The sequence below is a fragment of the Calidris pugnax genome, unplaced genomic scaffold, assembly GCF_001431845.1.
Source record: "Calidris pugnax isolate Ruff unplaced genomic scaffold, ASM143184v1 scaffold44, whole genome shotgun sequence".
NCBI lineage: Eukaryota > Metazoa > Chordata > Aves > Charadriiformes > Scolopacidae > Calidris > Calidris pugnax.
Genome location: NW_015094506.1, coordinates 26,589,570 through 26,609,787, shown reverse-complemented (window position 1 = coordinate 26,609,787; position 20,218 = coordinate 26,589,570). Strand labels below are relative to the sequence as shown.

Here is a 20,218-nt window from a genome sequence, read left to right as displayed (position 1 = left end):
TCTTTTAAATAGCTTAGAAATATTCATCACACTTAAGATCCTTATGGAGGTAAAGCCTATTTTGAAATCAACCCTATGTTGACTTCTTACAAACCATGGTGTACCTATTACTTCTAAAGGTACAAGCAATAGTGGCAAGTTGTTTCATTTTTACATATGTTGGACTGGGCAGCTGTACACCTAGAATACTAATTAGTTGTGGAGGAGGCAGATGATTTATGAATAAAGCTATGAACACATTGCATGTTATAGTTCTTTCAGCTAGACTCTAACTTAATAGGATTCCTGCTCACCCGAGGCCTGACTTCAGAATTATTATAAAGAATAGGCATTACCACAGCATGCTTCGTGGTCCTTGTTTTTCTTAGGGTTCAGCAGAGATACCAAAATGGTCTTGACCACCAATTGCAAAGAGCCATTTTGACATTAGTACAAATGGACATTTTCAGATGACTCATTACAATTTGTTATTGTTGTTCCTTAATAGAAATAAACAAGAGAACCTGGTTCATATGCAAAGGCAGCTCATTAAAAGCACATAGCCCTGTATGTCAAGAGAACTGTATCAATTTATACCAGCTGAATACAAGGCCCATGTTTAGGGAGATGAAAGAATAACAGGGAGATCAGTTAGGAAAACAGTTATTTTTGTCAGGTTTGCCTGGAAAACAAAACACACTTTAAAGAAAAAAAAAAGGGGGGGCACAGTACTCATTAATTTTGAATTACAGGTAGACAGTTCAAAAAGGTAATACTCTATACTTTTAATAAAATACCTTTGACTGACTACAGAAGGACATAGCTAAGGAACATATACCATTTCATCAGCAGAACTCTACGGGACTTTCAATACTAGCTTTTCAGTAATAACCATAAAAATTCAAGCTGTGAGCTACAGAAAAAGCCCCCCCTCACCCTGATCAGTCTTTGGAAGCTGAAAATGCACAAATATCAAGGCCGTAATTTGCTTGCTTTCTTTACCTCCTCCGTTTCACCAGATGTATCATATGAACAAAGCTCCTGATCAGAAGTTGTGAAGATGATGTCTCCTAACCTCATGATGTCATGTAAAGCATATCACAGGAGTGCAGGATCAAAAATGTAGGAACCAAAAGTTACTTTGCACTCTCTGCTCCAGAGCAACCAAACAAGATTTTTCAAAGGCTTTCTAGAAATTTCAGATTTGACAATACAAATTAGGCCTGTCTGTCTAGAACAGCCACCCACTATTACTGAGGATATTTCTCCCTATTAATCACCAGTCAAAAGTAGATACAGTATATTGTGCCCTAAATAGTACATCATAAAACTATACTAACTAAACAAAATAATGCAGAAGCCTGTAAGCAGTGCAGAGGTCCAGATTCCTAGAATTACTGTTCTCAAAAAGTATTTATTTGAAATTGAGGCAAGCCAAAAGGAAAAAAAAAAAAGAATGGATACACTTTCCAAGTCCTGAAAGGACTTGAGGACACCACCAAGATACTGGATTACATGGTTCACTGGGGCACAGTTCAATATTTGAATCATTGCTCTTATACACTACTTGCCTAGAGTAGCTCTGGAGGTAAAATTTAATAGCTTTCACCCTCAGCAACAGCAAAATTATACTGTCGATCATGTAAACGTTGAGTCTAGCCTACTCCCTGCTACTGCTTGTTCAAATCTCAAAAGTCACTTCATATTTTGAAAACATTAAAAATTTTTGCAACCACAAGAAGAGCAGAAATGTTGTCAATCAGACGACTGATATACTGGTATGGCTTTGTAAGGAAATAACTCACATAGTAATTTCCTGCTAACTTCTCAAGTCACCAAAAAGGTTCTATGTGAAGACACTGGTTTCACAGCGTATAATTGTAGTCAGTGATAGGACCGCGAAACACACAGTATGTATTTCAAAATGCATTACTAGGGTTCTGTATCAATGTACTTACTGACATCTGTCATAGTGATGTACCAGTCTATTTAAGAAGAGTTACCTGTTACATTTAATGAAAACATAGAAGTTGATGTTAAGGGATGCTTCCCATAAGTTTGCCCATGATTCTGCTACCTGCTTTTCCTACAGTAAGACAGCATTTAAAAATGGAACAATATAGAGTAAGATGTGGCATCACTAAACACACTAGTCATATGCATTTCCTCAGTAAACCAAGGCCAGCCAATACAACACCGTTCTTGCCTCTGAAATCAGTAACTGACATGCAAAACAGCCATCTTTGAGAAGGCCAAGACCATATCTCAGACCGCTCATTAGCCAGCACATGCAAGCTGGGTAGTGACTTTATATAGCAAAGATGCAAGTTACAAAGCAAGATGTTTCAGCATCCTCAGCAAAATCATTGTGTTATTTTTAGCAGCCCGGTCCTGTCTCTTTCTGCTGAAATGGGAAGCACAGAAAATATTAATTAAATGCAGGTGCGTGCAGTAATTCAGAAGTGTTTTCATTTCAGAGATTCAGCTCCCGAGAATAGAAAGTACAGTTAGGTGTTTACTGTTACAAATTTAAGTTAAACCAGTTTAAACAGCATACTGAGAGCTCTGTGTGTCTCTCTACATTCCAACTACGTCTGGAAAGGCCAAACTTCCCAACCCGATATGCCGCCCACCTAAATTTCTGCAGGGCAGGAAGCCAGGACTCTTGCCAAGGAAATGGGGAGCACTTAGCAGGAGTCAAGGAGGCCAAATGGCCGTGACACCGTAGGGTTAGGGGCATGCATGCAGATAAGCCCAGTGAAGAGCTGGGAGCATCAGGTCCAACATCCCTCCTCCTCACCTCCTCCCACAGCCCGGGCTCCAGGTTACACGGGGACCTGACACCAGAGTGTGAAGGGCTAGATCCGCATACAGTCCAGCATGCAGGCTGGACCTCAGCTGCTGGAGAGCCACAATCTGGCTTCTTTGGGTTTGTTTGTTGGTTTTTTTTTTGGCTTGCACCAAGGGAAAAGTTTTGATTAGCTTAGAACTTCAAAAATTACTGAAGTTGAAATGCCAGACTTGAATGACTCCAAAAGGTCTGACTTTCAGAATATGATAAATTCCCCAGTTCACTGCGCACTGGGATCTATTAAAATATTTTACACTGCAAATCATGCTCAAGTACTATTTGTTTCTTAAGATCCAAGCTCTATAGATTAACTCAACATTTTCTTATTTCTGTGAATTCAAGTCGGCCCTTGAATGTAATTGGGCTGATGTAATCGAAACATTTCCTACTGAAAGTAGCCTCTAAATCTCAAACTTGGGAGACTTTCCTCTATCATTAAAAAGCCCAGCAACATTGTTAGGATTTTGGAGAATGAAATGATTAACCCTAATATGCTTTCTTCTCAAGGAGTTTGTATGTTCTAGTCATTTATCCCAGCATGCAACCAGCTTTCCATGGTTAGACTGTGAACTGTCAAAGGGCACTCCTATTACTCTAGGTTTGTGCAGGACCTTGCACACTTGTACCACAAATTTGAGCCTTTTAGTATTATTGTTGTAAATCCCAATCCGACTATCAGTAATGTAAATCTTCATTGTAAAAATAAAACTGAGCAAATGGCAGATTCTTGAGCTTTGTGGAAAGTTTTGAATGTGACACTTTCACAGCTTACAGAAAGTTTTCATGAGACTGGGGCCAAGCTTTTTTAAGAGTTCTGCCAAAAGTAATTCCAGTTCTTTCAGAATTCGTTCAATGCTCTATGGACTTCGAATGCCATTTTTGTCACAGCTTTAGCTTCAGAGCCTACCTGGCCACAAGCTGATTGTGGTTGTTTTAGCTGAACACCAGGGATCAAGGGCTTAAATGGAAGCAGTTCTCTTACGATGCTGAAAGTACCAAAACGCTTCATTTTTGCAAAATCAGCAAAGTTAACAAGCTTTCTGGTTACTTTGACAAAGCTGTCTATTCCAATACCAGTAAAACCATTCTCCTAATAACTGGGGTATCCGAATTAAAAGATTTTCACGAGCTTTCTTTGGAACAGGAATAATAATAGTCTTCAATAATCTGAAGCCTGTTATTACTATAGCCAGTGCACTTGAACAAATTAATTTGGATTTGCTGAAAAGAGCAATAGTTATGCATGTTAATTATTTAGCTTTTATAGAAAGTGCCGCAAAACTCTAAAGAGATCTGGTCTGTAACAATTTTTTACCCTAATCACTTCTTTGAGTTGCATTGCAGTATTTTGAACTACAAATGTTAGGCACAAAGTTGCAAAAATTTGTTTTAGCAACATCAGATGGGCTTTTTCTCCATGAAGTACTCAAAGCACTTATGCTATTTTTGTTTGAGCTTTCCATACATGGGAAAAAAAAAAGGGAAAAATACAGAGAAGAGATAAATAATATATTTTCCTTGGATTTGGTTATTTCTGGTAAGAGATAAGAGATGATGATGCTCATCATTTTTTCATATATTCAGATACACACTTAGTTAAGCCAACTGACAGTTATAACATATGGCTGAATGAATGTAGAATCTGTAAGTTAAACTTTTTCTCAATAATTCCTTTCAAAGGTAACAAAGTTTTCTGTGCCAATTTATTTTCAGCAGTTTGCCATGGGTTGTTCAATAACAGGTGGACATGATTCCCATGATATCCAAGGAAAGTTTATTATCAGGAAATGCAAGTTTTAGCCAATCATCCATGAAAAAGCCATATACTTCCAGCCAACCCATTAAGAAAAACTACATCAAAACACTGCTAGTACCGAAACTCTGCTATTTGATCTCATGCATAATTAAAAGTGGTCTAGGGGAATACTCAAAGCACAAAATGAGCGTGGAAACTCAAAAAAAGAAGCTGACAAGCAGCAAAAATGCAATAATCTTGTATACATGCATATATGCCTTTATAATAGGAGAACAAATTCACTCTTAAAGCTCTGTCATCAAATTCAAGGGGAGTTACAGTAATATCAAGCTAATTTAATGAAGTCATCCTGTGCTGGATTTTAAAATAAAAGACTTTTGAAATACAATTTAAGACAGCACTCAAAAATGCCCATTGAAGAATTCATAATTTTTATCATCAAACAAGACACTATTAAGTCAGGTATTTTCAAAAAGTTTAATAGGCCCAAATATTTTTAGATTCCCTTGGTAGTCTCAGCTCTCTACACTGCAGAAGCCTGCTCTACTCGGTTAACTACTACTGTGCATTTTAAGACTTGAAAATCTTTTAACACATAACCCCCACCTCCCTGAGTCAATGAATGCATCCCCAACATTAACAATGCCTCCACCCATATCCTTTTGGAAGAGAAATAGGAATTCTCCCATGTCTCATTTTTATGTCCTATTACCAATTGAAAAAATGGTGCTGGAGGTTGCTGTGTCTGAACATGATTCTTACATCTGCTTCCTCATTCCACTGATCCATTTCCATGGGGCACAGGCCATGATTAATCTAAAAGGCTTCCAGAGATCATTCTAAGGCATTGCAGTAGCCCTGTTAACTGCAAGGCATTCCACAATGAATACTTCTTCTCATGGAAATAACTGAGTAGCAGTAATACTTCATTCTCTTATGTTTCTGAGAGAGACCTGGTAGAGGAGGATCAATATCTAAATAAATTGGAAAAAACACAGGTTGATCAAACCTGATGGGATGCACCCAGGAGTGCTAAGGGAACTGGCTGATGTCATTTTGAGGCCAATTTCAATTATTTTTGAAAGGTCACAGTGACTAAAAGAAGCTCCTGAGAACTGGAAGAAAGCAAATGTCCCTCCTAACTTTGAGAAGAGCAAGGATCCAGAAAAACTACAGATCAGTGAGCCTCATCTCTATCCCTGGGAAGCTGATGGTATCCTCCTGGATACCATTTCCAAACATATTAAGGACAAGAAGATGATTTGGAATAGTCAGCATTGATTTATGAAGAGGAAATCATGCCTGACCAACCTCATAGTCTTCTAAAATAAGATGACCAGGGAGGAGTGGGAGGAGAACAGTGGATGTTTTTTATCATGACTTTAGTAAGGCTTTTGATGCTCTCATGTTATCCTCAGACAAGCTAAAAACTGCTGGCTAAGTAAATGGACAATGAGGTGGATTGAAAACTTGCTGAACAGCTGGGGTCAGAGGGCTGTGATCAGCCATACAACATCCAGTTGCAGACCAACCATTTAGCAGTGTATGCCTGGGAAAATACTGGGTACTGGGCCAGTACTGTTTAACATATGGACCCTAAGGCAGAGGGCACCTCCAGGCCATTTGCAAATGATATAAAATTTGAAGGAGGGGTTGCTATACCATGTAGTCATGATGCCATTCAGAGAGACCTCAACAGGCTGGAGAAATTGGCCGACTGGATTGTCATCAAGTTCAGAGGGAAATGCCAAGTCCTACAGCTATTAAAGAACAACCCCAGGCACCAGTACAGGTTGAGGACTGGCCAGTGGGAAACCAGCTTTGCAGAAAAGGATCTGGAGGACCTGACGGACACAAGTTGAACATGAGCCAGCAATGTGCTCTTGCCGCAACAGCCTCCTGGGCTCCGTTAGAAAGCATTGCCAGCAGGTCAAGGGAGGTGATTCTTCCCCTCTATTTCATGCTGTTGAGATTACATCTGGATTACATACCTGATGGTGTTGGGGAAGGCAAACACTTCTCAGTCACGCCCAGGAAAGGGACTAGGGGGATAAGAAATTGTATTTGAACGTAACAAAAATAGTACTTTTTTTTTTTACTGGGAGGGCAACTGAACACTGGAATTGGTTGCCCAGAGAACTCGTGGAGCTCCAAATCCAACTGGAAGCAGTCCTGAGAAACCTGCTCTATTTGACCCTGGTCTGAGCAGGGAGATTAGGCAAGATGATCTCCAGATATCCCTTCCAACCTCATCCTTTCTATGATTCTGAGAAATTATTTAAACAGAGCTATTAAACCACCTTTTACTGAAGGAAACAGCAAGAAACAGTGACTGTATTTTCTAGGTTATTGCTGGGATGTGGATTTTGTCTCCTGCTAATTAATTCATAGATTCAGCAGCTGCTGACAATTTCTATATAACTATATGTTTTATTTTAAGTTGAAAATGCCAATATTCTTCAATAAGCAGTTTTTAAATACATGTAGCATAAACAGAAATAAGTAATGTGATTTAAAAATAGATTTGGCATCTTTACATCAATCCTCCTACTGCCTTGTATGTGATCACAGCTAAAGATGTCTGCCTAGAAAAGATTACATCACCTTTGTAGATAAAGTGACTGTTCAAAAAGGGAAGCTTCCAGCATAAATTATTTGTAGTATGAATATCTTGAATCACTTCACGCCTAACGAGAAGTACCCTCAGGAAACTCCGTTGCATTCACTGGGAGTGAATTTGTACTGTCTGAAGCTCAGGTTTTCTTTTATGGCTGTACGAGGCGTCATGTTTCTGACAATGCAGTCTCAGAACAAGCCAGCTTTTGCTCTTTATCAACAAGATAGCTCTTCCATTTGCCACTCTGATGGTATTTCAGACTGTATGTTTCAAAGTCATCTGCAAGTAGATTGCAATCCTACTCTTGCACATTGATACCCAAATGAAGTGACAAGACCTGTACCCCCGTGGTTGATCTCTAGCATTACTTATTTCAACAGTAAGAAAAAATATGATATCCAGGGGAGGTCCACCAGGACAGAGGGAGCATCCTCTAAAGAAGGGAACAGAGACAGGACTTCCAGGGGCAATTCAGAAAAGCCAGTAAGATCTCTCTTTGATAGTGGCTATTAATAACGACTATACAAGGAGACTAAAGCAAAAACACTTCTGTCTACACACTTCAGATAGGAGTATAAAGCTGGAAAACATGAATGTGGGCCTTGAAACTATACATCTTATATTTAGTTGATAACAGCAGAATGTTGCAAGGAGCATATAAAACAAATATTATTAAAACAAAGTAACTGTTTTAATACTTGAGCATTATCTTAGCACAGAATTTGTTCCAAGCAAAACCACAACACTGTTACACTGAAGAGACCTTGGTATTCTGTACCACATTATTTGCAGTCTGTGAAACAGTGAGAAATACTTGAAAACTTGTTCTTTTGACATTTTTCTTGAAACAGATGAACAATCAGGATACTGCTTTTCACATGGCATCCCTCTTGTGCACTGTGGTAATATCCGCTCAAATACAGAAGAATGAAAACAATCACATTTCTCACCTCTCAAATGGACCAGATAATACAGAATTCAGATGAGTCTGTGTTTTTCATTAAACTGGACATGTTTACAAGTCAGACAAAAGCAATACTTGCTCAAATGACCTCCTTTCCTCAGTTTGGAAGATTTATTGGAGGCAATATAGAACAGCAACAATAGTCAATCATAGGTGGCAGACTGCCCTTTTATTAAGCATACTGAAGCCAATTAATCTAAGCAAGCTTTCTCCGTTTAGCTCCTGGAGGCATGTACTGTTAGAATGCATTTAAAAATTCCGCAGCAATAAATAAAGGTGCTGAAAATATTCATATGAACTTTGAGAAATTATTTACAGGCACTTGAGATGCTACATATTAACATTCTACATACTCAGCTGGGCAATAAAATTTGACTAGATCCAAGACTAAAAAATGAAGTTCTAAAACTGAGCCTTGTGGTACTGCCATCCTCAGGGGCAGCAAGAAGAGAAAAGAATGCCCGCAAAAGGAAGTAGCAGCAGTAGGAACACTGAAACCTGCCTTAACACTGAGATAATCAGAAGTCTTCAAATAAGGTTGCAAGGAAAGATGGGCTACTGAACCAGTCCCACATTTACAGCACAGAAGTAATCAATTAATGGAATTTATTTATTACTAGATGTCAGATTATCTGCCATTTATAGGAAATATCAAAGGCCATTTGAGGTGAAAAGCAAGTCTATAATAACCTTATTAATTATGGAACATCAAAACCCAAGATGTCTTAATTCATGTTCTCATTTTTGCAGTCCATGTGCTTCTAATTAGAATTACTGCAATATAGTCTCTTGGGAGGCATATAAGAGAAGCGACTAACTTTTTAGTAGCAATTTCCTCCTACCAGGCACACACTTAAATAATCCTTTATTCTTGGATTACCTCAAACATCCTCCTTGGATTACCTTCATCGTAAATTCAATTATAATCTTACCAGTCTCACAGCTGGGTCCCGTGAAGCCTTGCGGGCAGGCACACACATTGGAAGCAATACAGGCTCCTCCATTCCTACACCCGTCTTTGCAAAAGGCTGCAAAATGCAAAAATCACAATATATTTGTAACAGAACCACAGTCAGCAGCCACCCAGGTGGCCACAAGCCGCTGGCAGGCTTGCATGAAATGCAGTCCCTGAGGCAGGGAGTACAGAGGCTGCCTTCTCCTAAGGAGAGAGGTCACGAAGAGATGGTGCATGGCCCCCCTGCCTCACTGGCCAGATGGGCTGACAAGCTACAGAAGGAGATTAGAGTAAATCATCTGAAGACAACGGCTCACATATGTGCTCCTTCGCACGCACTGGGAAGCAGTGAAAGGCAGCATCTTCCCCGGGAACAGACTCTTCCTGGGGCAGTGCTGGTCTTCTCTGCTGCCCAGATAAAGGCACAACTGAGCACTAAATCAGCTGGCTACATTCTTTCTTGATTAAGCAATTAGATTGAAACAATAAAAATAGTAATTTTGTCTCGAGGGATTCTGAAGAACTTAAAACCTTTTAGCACTTACAGTTTGAAATTGATCCCTGGATTTTTAATTTGGCACACTGCAATCTAGGAAGCTCTGCAGCATGCTTCAGATACAGTTGTGAACATGTGTGTGCATTAAAGAGTCCCTTCTGAGGACAAGGTTACAGAAATGCAACCAGCTCTGATAGAAAACACAGCAGCTGTTAATTGCTCTGATTGTATCCTCAACATGGAATGAGCAATGCTCTGGTCACAGGAAACTACAGAGAAAACTGTAAGCAAAACTAGGCAAATGGAGGTTATCACCGATGTAAAGCGTTGCTCCAGGGCACTGGTCTAGCCCTGTGCTTGTAACCAGCCACCAGAGACGCCAAGCTTTGGTTTGCAGCTACTCTGTGTGACAGCACCACTGATGAGGTCTTAAGGCTCATCCGAGAGAGACCACGACTGTTATTGATTTGAGCTTTTCAGCTCTCCAATTCCAGGCACCAGCCCTCTGGCATGAGACCCCAGCACTGAGTGAGACATTGAAGCCTCCTGGTGTGGAACACCAGGTGCACATGGTGCACAGGAGCACGGATGGCAGCACAGTGTGTGAAAAGCTGCCACAGCCACAGGGACAAGAGGCACATCCAGGTCTCTCTGAAGATGCTGGCACCCAAGCCAGGGCTGCAGAGAAGTACATTTCTCAAATTGGGATATGCAGGCTCAGAGACTTCTCCTGTATTTTCAGTCTTGAAAAGGGAAGGAAGGAAGGATGCACTTTTCTTTAACAGTGGGGCCAGCTGCCCTCTGAAATGTCAGACCTGCAGTCAGAGCTCTTACCCAGGCAACAGAAGAGCTGAACGCTGTGCTCTAGGGTTATGGACTTTCTCTTTATCCCAAAGAAATACCAATTACCTTTCTGTAAGCTGACACACCTCCTGCAGAAGGACTAGAGAATGCTGCCAAGCACAGCAAAGTAGTGAGTTACACAGACAGAGCTCTCTTCTGAGAGGAGCAGCTCTGGGTTTGAACTTCCTCTGGCTAAGACTTTTTTCCCATTCCCCAGAGGAGAGAACACAGCATAAAAGGGCTTCTTTTTTACTGACATCTCTCCCTCTACCAATATATTTGACTAGAAGCTGATTAGGTTGACTTGCTTTACAAAGAGTTTGCTTACGTTAGGAATATTTAGAAAAATTATACCACGACTCAGGAATAACTACTGCTAAGATCAGGCTTAGAAATTAAAGAAATTCTGGGTCAAGAGGACTGAGGCGCAGTTTCAAGGAATGCTGGGTATGCTACTGCTGCAGTGAGACCACTTCTCTCACCTGAGCCAGCTCCCCTACAGCTACACTGCTTTTCTTTTCAATCATCCTCTAAATCTTATGCTCGGAGACTGAGGACTTCCAAGGGTTTGGGCCCAAGTACCAAGTATCATGTCCTCTGATGTGAAATCCAATGGAAATGAAGGCAGCATTGTATCTCTGGGAAAGAATCTTTCTAAGACCTGTATTATAACTTCTGAAGTTTACCAGTGAACAAAAATGTTAGAAAACAAGGAGCCGCCTTGTGTGTGGCAAAGGTGTTGTGCATGCCCGCCTGCTGCTGTTCTCATTTACAATGAAAAGACATAGCATACCAAGCAACTTTCAGTTCATCCAAGGAAAACGGCAAGTGATTGAATGTGGACAACATAGATCTGACAAAGTTTCCACAGCTCTAACTTTGTCGGTAACTGTGGGCTTCCTTGAATGGTGTAGCATGTACAGAAACTGTTAACTTGAGACAGACACGAAACATAATTACTTCGAATTTTAGAGCACACTAACTTACATATGCATCATCCTCAAATTAATGTGAACTTGGCAAAATGCAAAGTTAGTGTATATCTGTCTATGAAAACCTTCTTATAGGTGCAGGACCTGAATGCCTGTCCTAGCATTTTGGGAGTCCTGGTGGACAAGTTGACTGTGAGCAAGTGGTCTCCTGGGGTGCATTAAAAGGATTGTGACCAGCAGGTGGAGGGAGGTCATCCTCCCTCTCTCTACTCTGCCCTAGGCAGACCACATCTGGAGTACTGTATCCAATTCTGGACCACCCAGTTCAAGAAGGACTTGAGAGAGTTCAGCGGAGGGCTACAGAGATGATCAAGGGACTGGAACACCTCTCTTATGAGGAAAGGCTGAGACCCTGTCTCTGTTTAGCCTGGAGAAGACTGAGAAATCTTATCAATGCTTATAAATATCTAAAGGACAGGTGTCAAGAAGATGAGGCCAGACTCTTCTCAGTGGTGCCTGGTGACAGGACAAGGGGAAACAGGCACAAACTGGAACACAGCAGCTCAACATGAGAAAAAACTTCTTTACTTTGAGGGTGGCAGAGCACTGGAACAGGCTGCCCAGAGAGGTGGTGGAGTCTCCTTCTCTGGAGACATTCAAAACCTGCCTGGACATGTTCCTGTGCAACCGGTTCTAGGTGAACCTGCTCTGGCAGGGGGGTTGGACTAGATGCTCTCCAAAGGTCCCTTCCAACCCCTGCCACTCTGTGTAACCCTGGGGTTTTGAGTGGCTTACCTTTGCAGATGGTGCCATTTCCTGTGTATCCTGGCTTGCAGACGCAGTTGTGCCCACCCACAGTGTTGAAACAGAGTGCATTTTCATCACAGTTGTGTTGGTTTGTTACACATTCGTCATGCTCTGAAAAGGGAAACAAGAAGGAGACAGTCCTGAGTTTTTAAAACCCAACAAAATAAAAGCTTTGTACAGGTTTCCATGTTAAAAACAGATAAACACACTAGCAGTTAACGACAACAGGACTATGTGAACATATAGCCATAGGATAGACAGGCTATGTATTTTTAGCACATGCTGGTGTGTGATAACTGTGCTGCAGCATAACTCCAGCTTCATTAACAGGGAGCCACCATCATTATACTTTCCATGTGGGCTACAGTGCTCTTGTAAACATTTGCCAAGGAGCTGGCTAACATACTGAAAATCCATATGCTACTTCTACTGTATAATTTATTCATGCAGGTTTATCTTATGCAGGATTCACAGGGTTTCCTTCAGAAAACTGACTAATGGTGCGAGACACACGCTCCAAACTGCAAAAGATACGGTTAGCAGAAGGCAGGACTTCAAAATGTAGCCTGTGTTTTCCTTCCCTTCGGTGCCTATGTGGCATTTTATTTATATGAAGTAACCTGAAAAAAAAAAAGGTCTGCCTGCTGTTCAAGGGACTTTCAGCATGGTGTGTCCTAACACCGGAGTGCGATGGATGAGACTTCTCAGTCTGGTGACTAGACTTAGACGTACTGGGAAATACATCTTTTGGGAATAAATGAAACAATACGGACAACATGATTTTGTGTTAACTTGCAATGCACTGTTTGATCTGAAACAAAAAGGTACCATGTAAGTATTCAGAGTACTGAACATTTTAGTGTTTTAGTCTGGGATTTTTAAGAAATGGAAAATGCAATTTCAAAATAAGATGCTATAAAGTGTCATTGCAAAATGCCACATGAAATGCTTTAGTATTTTCAAAATGCAGTATCTTAGTCTGTAGGCATAAAAATGAAATGCTTTCGTCTCCTGGAAATATTCCTTGCATTTTCTTTAAATTACCACTGTTCCCCTATCTATTAATAATTCCAGACCCCTGAAATTTTAATTTGAGGAAAACTGACTATTTGGGGAACCTAAAGGCACCCAATTTCAATCAGCACACATGGACTAACGTACATATGAGGTTTTCATAGCAATCACTCTGCCCAGGTTTTAGAAAATTTTGTTAGTGCAACTTATGCCAGTTCTGGCTACCTGACACAAGTCTTAAATCTGGAATTGGATGCTCTTTCTTCTCAGTTTTGGGTTCATCACACTGCTCTGAATCTTCTCCTTTATAAATAAAGACCTGAAGTCTGAACATACCCCCCAGAGTTGTCAGGAAAATTTATTTCTTAACATTTGCAAATCACCATGGAAATGTTCAACTTGCTATTTCAATACTGGCCATAAACTCTAGGAGTATAAAACTGGCAGAATGGCACATCTCTAATCCATCAGATGTAAACTGTCCTCTAGTAATGGCTGTTGTTTAAAAGGGGAACAAAATTCACCACAATGTAACTGATCAATTTTAAACAATACATAGGTTTAGATAATTTTTTTTGGTGTTTTTTTTGTTGTTGAATGTTTGTTTGGTTTTTAATAACATTAATCTAATCCCTCTCTTCTAAACAAGGACTTATGCATCCCCTATATCCCCAGCAATGCTCTCCTCGACCCCCAGCACTGAGGCACCAGCTCTTACTGAGCTGAGTCCCTCACTAGATGCTGCACAGCACGGGCTGCAGGCCTCTGCCCTGAAGCAGGAGATTTAATTACTTTGCTCTCAGCATGAATAACTAAAATTGTTATTGTTCACCAAATGATCCAGCCCTTCTAAAATCCAGCTACAATATTTGACTCCCACCTCCTAACGCAGTGAAATCTCTCATGCTGGCTGAAACAGTGTTTATGCTAAATCAGTCCATAAAGCAAAAGATAAATAAAGTAATGATCATGCAAATTAGGTAAAAATTGTTATCTCTACTGTAATAATATCCTGCCCTTCTTAGTTTGTGTTAATATTATGATATTATTTAAATATGTTATGCTACTTAAATATTAAATATCTATTATTTTCTCATTTTTAAAGGTTCTATATAACATACAACAGGAAAATAACTGTGGAAATATGAGAGACATTATGCACACAGCAGGCCAAAATATCCTGCAAAGCCATTATCTTGGTATCTCAGGAGGCAGGGTCTATACAACAATACATCACACTCATAAATTCAGCTCAAATCACCAAATTTGACAAATTAACTATCATCCTCAATGAGGAAGTGTAGCCATCCACCCCGTGCCTTAGGAATGCAAAAGCATCCCTGGCACGCACGGCAGCTCTTTGCTAGGAATAAGAGTATATTAGAGGAAAGCAGGTGATCACAGACTGTCACATTAAGAGGAACGGGTCTAAGCGCATGGCTGGAACAGCTCTGAAAGTCCACCAAGGTCCCCACGGGCAGGGCAAGTGCTCTGGCCTCTACAGTGAGCAAACTCACCATTGGTGTTCCACTACAACATGGTATTAACCATATTTATAACACCGGCAGTACCGGGGCCTTGAAAATCATTCACACAGATGCATGTCCTTCGTATAAAAAGATGTCATCACTGTCACACTTGAGTATGCTTTCCTAAGCTAAGAAAAACTACTGAGGCTTTTAAGATGGATTTTTCTTAAAGCATACAGTATCAATAAAATTAACTTTCTGTCAGCTAAGTAGTGGGGCCTGGATTCAAAGATAATATGCCTGGTTTCCTACCCTACATAAGAAACTTCAGTGTTTCTTATTCTCCTGTAAGAAAGTTCATGGAGGATGCTTACTTCAGAAAGAGGGTCCACCACATAAGCAAAACTGTATCAAAAACCCCAGCATTTCTACGTCTGTGGTTATCTGCTCAAACTTCATGTCTATTTTTATTGAAATCAAATATTAGTGACTCATGAAAAATTCATGGGTCTTGATTCTTCGATTGCAGTTTACATGTCACCTTTTAGGAGGATAATATCTCAGAGTAAGGGGAAGTTTTGTAATATTTTAAAATGATAGGAATGGGAAAAAAACACCAAGAAAAAATAATCAAGATATTTTACAATACATCTAGGCTTCTTGCTCTGTATCATCTCAGCTTAGCTTCAATAACACACTTAAAACTATTTAAACATAGTAGTTTTTCATATTCCTTCTTACAATGGCACCTAAAGAACAGTCAGCCTACACTTCAGGACTGTTTTTTTTAAGGACAAATGGTTAAACTACAGCAGAAAAGATTCTGCACATAAGGCATCTTACTGTGTTCACTCTTCCAGCACATGGCACATTATCCACGCCAATTCAAGAGACCGTCACAAACAGCTTCTCCCAGAATTCTCTATTAACAACAAGGCAGGCTGTCCAGCTTTATTAAAGATAGAAATACTTATTTGTAATAAAAAGGGTGGTGGTCTGTTGATAATTCTTTGTTAATTCATGCTTATCGTTTTGGTTTCTTTTTTTAATCAAACACTTGGAAAGACACTTTAAATAAGGAGGACATTGCACAGACTGAGTTCAGCAATCTGAAATATCAAACTAGGAACTGCAGATGCAAATAGGACTGTGCATTACAAAGAAGCAAAAAAGCAATTTATAAAGGAATCATTTAAACAGAATCATTAATACGGTTTTTAAGTTCAAAACCCAGCACAGAAACATTATTTACATTATTTAGAAATGTCAGTACTGCCCAAATATATTTCTGGTGCTGCAAGAAGCAACACAGAGGCCATTTATTTCAAGCATCTTTGACACATATTTAATGAATGTTCTATACTTATACTCCATTACTTATACTGCACACCATCAGGAAGATGAGGACAGGCCAGGTACAATAGTATTACAGAGGCAAAGGAATAAAAATTACTTTTGCAGAGAGAATTTCATTATTAACAAACCTAAGTTTGCATAAAGATCATCTATAAAGACCAAATGCACTGGTTTCGATTATCACTTCTAAGGCTTTATTATCTAACATATCTAAATATCATTTGGCACTGTTCAGGACTCTATGCTCAACAGTGTTAAAAGTCATAAAATCTCTGTTCTGGGAATCAACCAAAGTTTTAAATACAGTATATTTATTGACTAAACTATCTCTGGAATTAGGTCTTTCTAGATAGATAAAAAATGTTGAACTCCAGAATTTGCTATCACTCCATGGTAATTACAAAGGCAACACTAAGTGTGTATGAATGTTCCATTAAACAGTTCTTATGATACAGATGACTTAGAGAAGCAAAAAATTATGTGACGATGCAATTAATTCACTTATGCACATTTGGGTGTGCGGCAAATAGATTATATACACACCAACACAAAAAAAATATAACTACATATATATATGCACATACATAAGGGTATAAGTAAGGGTGATGTACTTCGTTTTACTCTCGTTCATTTTGAGATACTACTCCAAAATATTCCATATGGCTTGCTTTAAAAAGATGTTATTACTTCAGAAGACTATCTAGGGTGAAGTAGCACATCCTAGGGAGAGAGCTTGCTGGCAGAAACTGCTCAGGACCCACTAGATCCTGTGAGGTGTGGCAATGCCATGACAGCTGGGGATCTGTCGTGCAAAGCTGATTATCTCTGCAGAGACTCTTGCAGAATGTAGCAACATTTATCATGCTGTCCACAAGGTGTGTCACCTGCCTCCACTGCCCTAGCACTACACCACGTCAGCCCCCATCTTTCTTACAATGCCTTTCATAATTAGAAATAAACAAAAGCCTGTATAGCATTTCCTACTTGCATACTGCAAGCCTTCCCAATAACTGCCTTATGCATCCAAATTCCACAAATGCCTAAGGAAAAAAAACAAACAACAAACAGAATCCAATCCACCAGCAAAAAGGAATGACGACTCATTTGCACCACTTACTTGTGGGTAAAGGATTTCATACTGGCAGCTTTCCAGAACCATCTATTACCAATATCGGAAAGTAAGAGCTGAGATTAGGCTTAAGCAAAAAAATGCATAAAATTTCCCAAGAATATATATAAAATACACCCCTCCTACTGTAATCTTGTAACAGAACGCAACAGTTAATAATTTCTGAGTGAGGAACTTGCGGACCAGGATTAAATTGAAATAATTTAAATAAAGAGAATATGTTATGCATCTTCTCCTTTCAATGTCTCTGCATTCTTCAACTGAAATTACTTTTGGCCTCCTGTCTCCTTCCCATTGATTTGGTATTGATCTATAGGGTCATGGTGACCAGCTGGCCATCTGCTGTGGCAGTGACAACAAAACAGATAAGAGTTACTTGAAATATCAATCGCCGACACACTCAAATGCCCACTTACAGTTTATCTTAATTACGAGCTTTTTTTTTCCCCCTCATATATTTCATGTACAAGACAAAAATTAGTAGTAATTATGTGGGTAGTTTCTAAGACTTATTCCATTAAGTCCATTGGGAAATGACAGATGGTTAATTTCTTTAAGACTTCATATTAACTAGCTTAAACTCTAATTGGCAGGGTTACTTAAAGTCTCGGTACATGCACACTATTTTCAAAGAGCAAATGCTGCAAATTTATTGATGATTATGCTATGTTTTCCATATATTTATATTAACTTTTTGGATTTATACTACCCAATTCAAACATGCCCAAATTCATTTTGCTATACATATTCCTTAATTCAAATGCAAAATGGAACCCATACTTTAAATTACTCACAGAGTTACCATCACAGTTTACCCTTAGTTAACGCTGAAGTCATTAATCATTCATTAATGACCACCAGCAGCTGTCCCCAGTTCAAAACAGGGAATATGAAAAGTCTATTCTAATAGTCTATTCACTGCTAATCCTGTTGCTTGATTGATTTTCACCTTCATCCACTTCCATATATCCATGCTGCTCTTTGTCCTCATTCTTTTTTCAGTGCAGCCGTAAACAATAATTTCTATAGATCTATGTCCAGAATTTTCCTGCTTTTTTTCCTCTTAATTATGTTGATAATAAAAATAGCTCTGGTATGTGAATATTTTATTTTTAAGGTCTGTTTAGAGACCATCCTGCTTTCTGAAACGCTGCTTCTGTCCATTACGTAGTCCATTGTTGTTCTTCAGGGAGAACAGCTGTCATCGCCTCATCCAGATGTCTACCTCTCTTTTTTATATATTAGCTTATTTACTTACCATATATTCGGTTTTAATATGATAAAAAAGGAAAAAAAAAGAATACTATAGCGAAATCTTAGGAAGAAAATCTACTTGGGGACACGGCCAAAATCTAGTGTTCCTTTTCATATCGGTTATGGGAAAGCTGCAGGACGGTATCATAGTTATGCTACTAGGAAGATGTAACAGGCAGTCTGTATTAATGGCAACAGTTGACAAAGTATTAAAAGCAACTAAAAAAACACTTACCCAAGATCTGGCATTACCAAGAACACACACCCATTCTCCTTGTAATCTGCCTGCAAGGCTAGAAGGGCTCTGGAGAAAGCTCCAAGGTGGCTGTGGCTCTGAGGAGACTGGAGACAGGCATAGACCGAGCTGGACTTTTGGAACCGGCATAATTTGTTTCACAAAAGGTGAAACCCTGACACTGAATGTGATGATCAAAACCATCCCTAATATACCTCCCTCTTAAAATCATGAAGTTCTTTTCTCTCTAGAAGAACTAAAACTTTTATGTGTGCCCTGCTCTTTACCAGTGTGGAGAACACAACATAGATTCTCAGACCAAAAGAACCCTAGAGAAATACTGCATATTTATAGGCAAATATAGCTTCCAAAAGTATGGGACATTCTAATTCTTGTAAACACTAGGTTTTTAAAAATATATTCTAAGAAGATTTTCAATTTTCTGTTTTGTTTCACAACTGAATTTCATCTAAAGAAAACTTTCACACACCAAACCCTGCAAGAGGCTTACACTTTTTTTCCTACTCTCTTACTTTAAGACTTTTTTCTTCATACAAAATCTCTTTTCCTTATTCCTGTTCTGGGTTTTCCTCCTAGATTGAAGGAATATGTAACTCTTAGCTGTAAATCCCTTTGAACTGTTCACTAGTAATCCCAAATGCTGTAGCTCTAATAATGGATTTTATGGCTCTATGGAGGGTATATTCTCCCCCAGGACTCTGCTTGAAAATCCTAATGCATGAGTTGGATGTTGACCAGTCCACCCTTCCTGTGCTATGTGCACACCAAGAAGTCTATGCCAAGATCTCCTGGAACTCAGGGAGACAAAGATATTCTTGGTCTCAGAGAAGCTGATGGGTAAAATACATATTTCAAGGCAGTCCTACCATTACTCACTCCATCTTCCTCCACAGCTCTTGAACAAATAATTCAAATGTTCTTAAACGCACCTAAATTTCACCATCTTCAAAATGTATATCATAATTGTGATTTCTGATTTCAGGGAACAAGACATATTTTTGCAAAATACTCACAATCTCTCGTCAAGGCTTCTATTGTAATATTAATCAGTGCTACTTCATGTAACATCTTGTGAATTTTTACACTTTTCAACCAGTTAGGCAGAGGAAATGCATTGAAGAATATTTAGTATGACAGCTAAGGTTAGATAAGCTTTAATTTATTTCCACTTCCCTTCATGTCTGCCATTTTCTATATTCCTTCTTGAACAGAAAAGTTTAAGGAAAGGATTTTCTAAAGCACTTAGCTTAGGCCTAACTGTTTCCCCTAAAGGAAAATCTGTAACTCCCACTGATTTCAATGGTAGGACTGTAATGCAAATACAAAATGATTTTGAAAATCCCACCTTAAGAGATTTCAGTCTAGAGATAAGGTCTGTGACCTTGTCATCCACTTCTTTCTTGTCTTAATTCAAACTGATCTCTTAATATCTTGTCTCTTTTACCACTGACATTTCAAAATAAGATTTCTGTCTTTTGAAAGGTATTTCATAATTTACTTTCTCCATAAATTCTTTTTTTTTATTTTTTTTTTTATTTAC

General features: G+C 39.1%; 1 protein-coding gene across 1 annotated transcript in view; it reads right to left on the bottom strand.

The window, feature by feature from the left end:
- Positions 1-20,218, bottom strand: part of NELL2 (neural EGFL like 2) — a 151,375-nt gene that overhangs the window by 29,075 nt on the left and 102,082 nt on the right. The window contains exons 16-17 of the mRNA XM_014963337.1: positions 12,189-12,311; positions 9,100-9,195 (exon numbers count right to left, since the gene is read on the bottom strand). Coding sequence (XP_014818823.1) covers positions 9,100-9,195; positions 12,189-12,311 — 219 coding nt within the window. The remainder of the gene's footprint in view (positions 1-9,099; positions 9,196-12,188; positions 12,312-20,218) is intronic.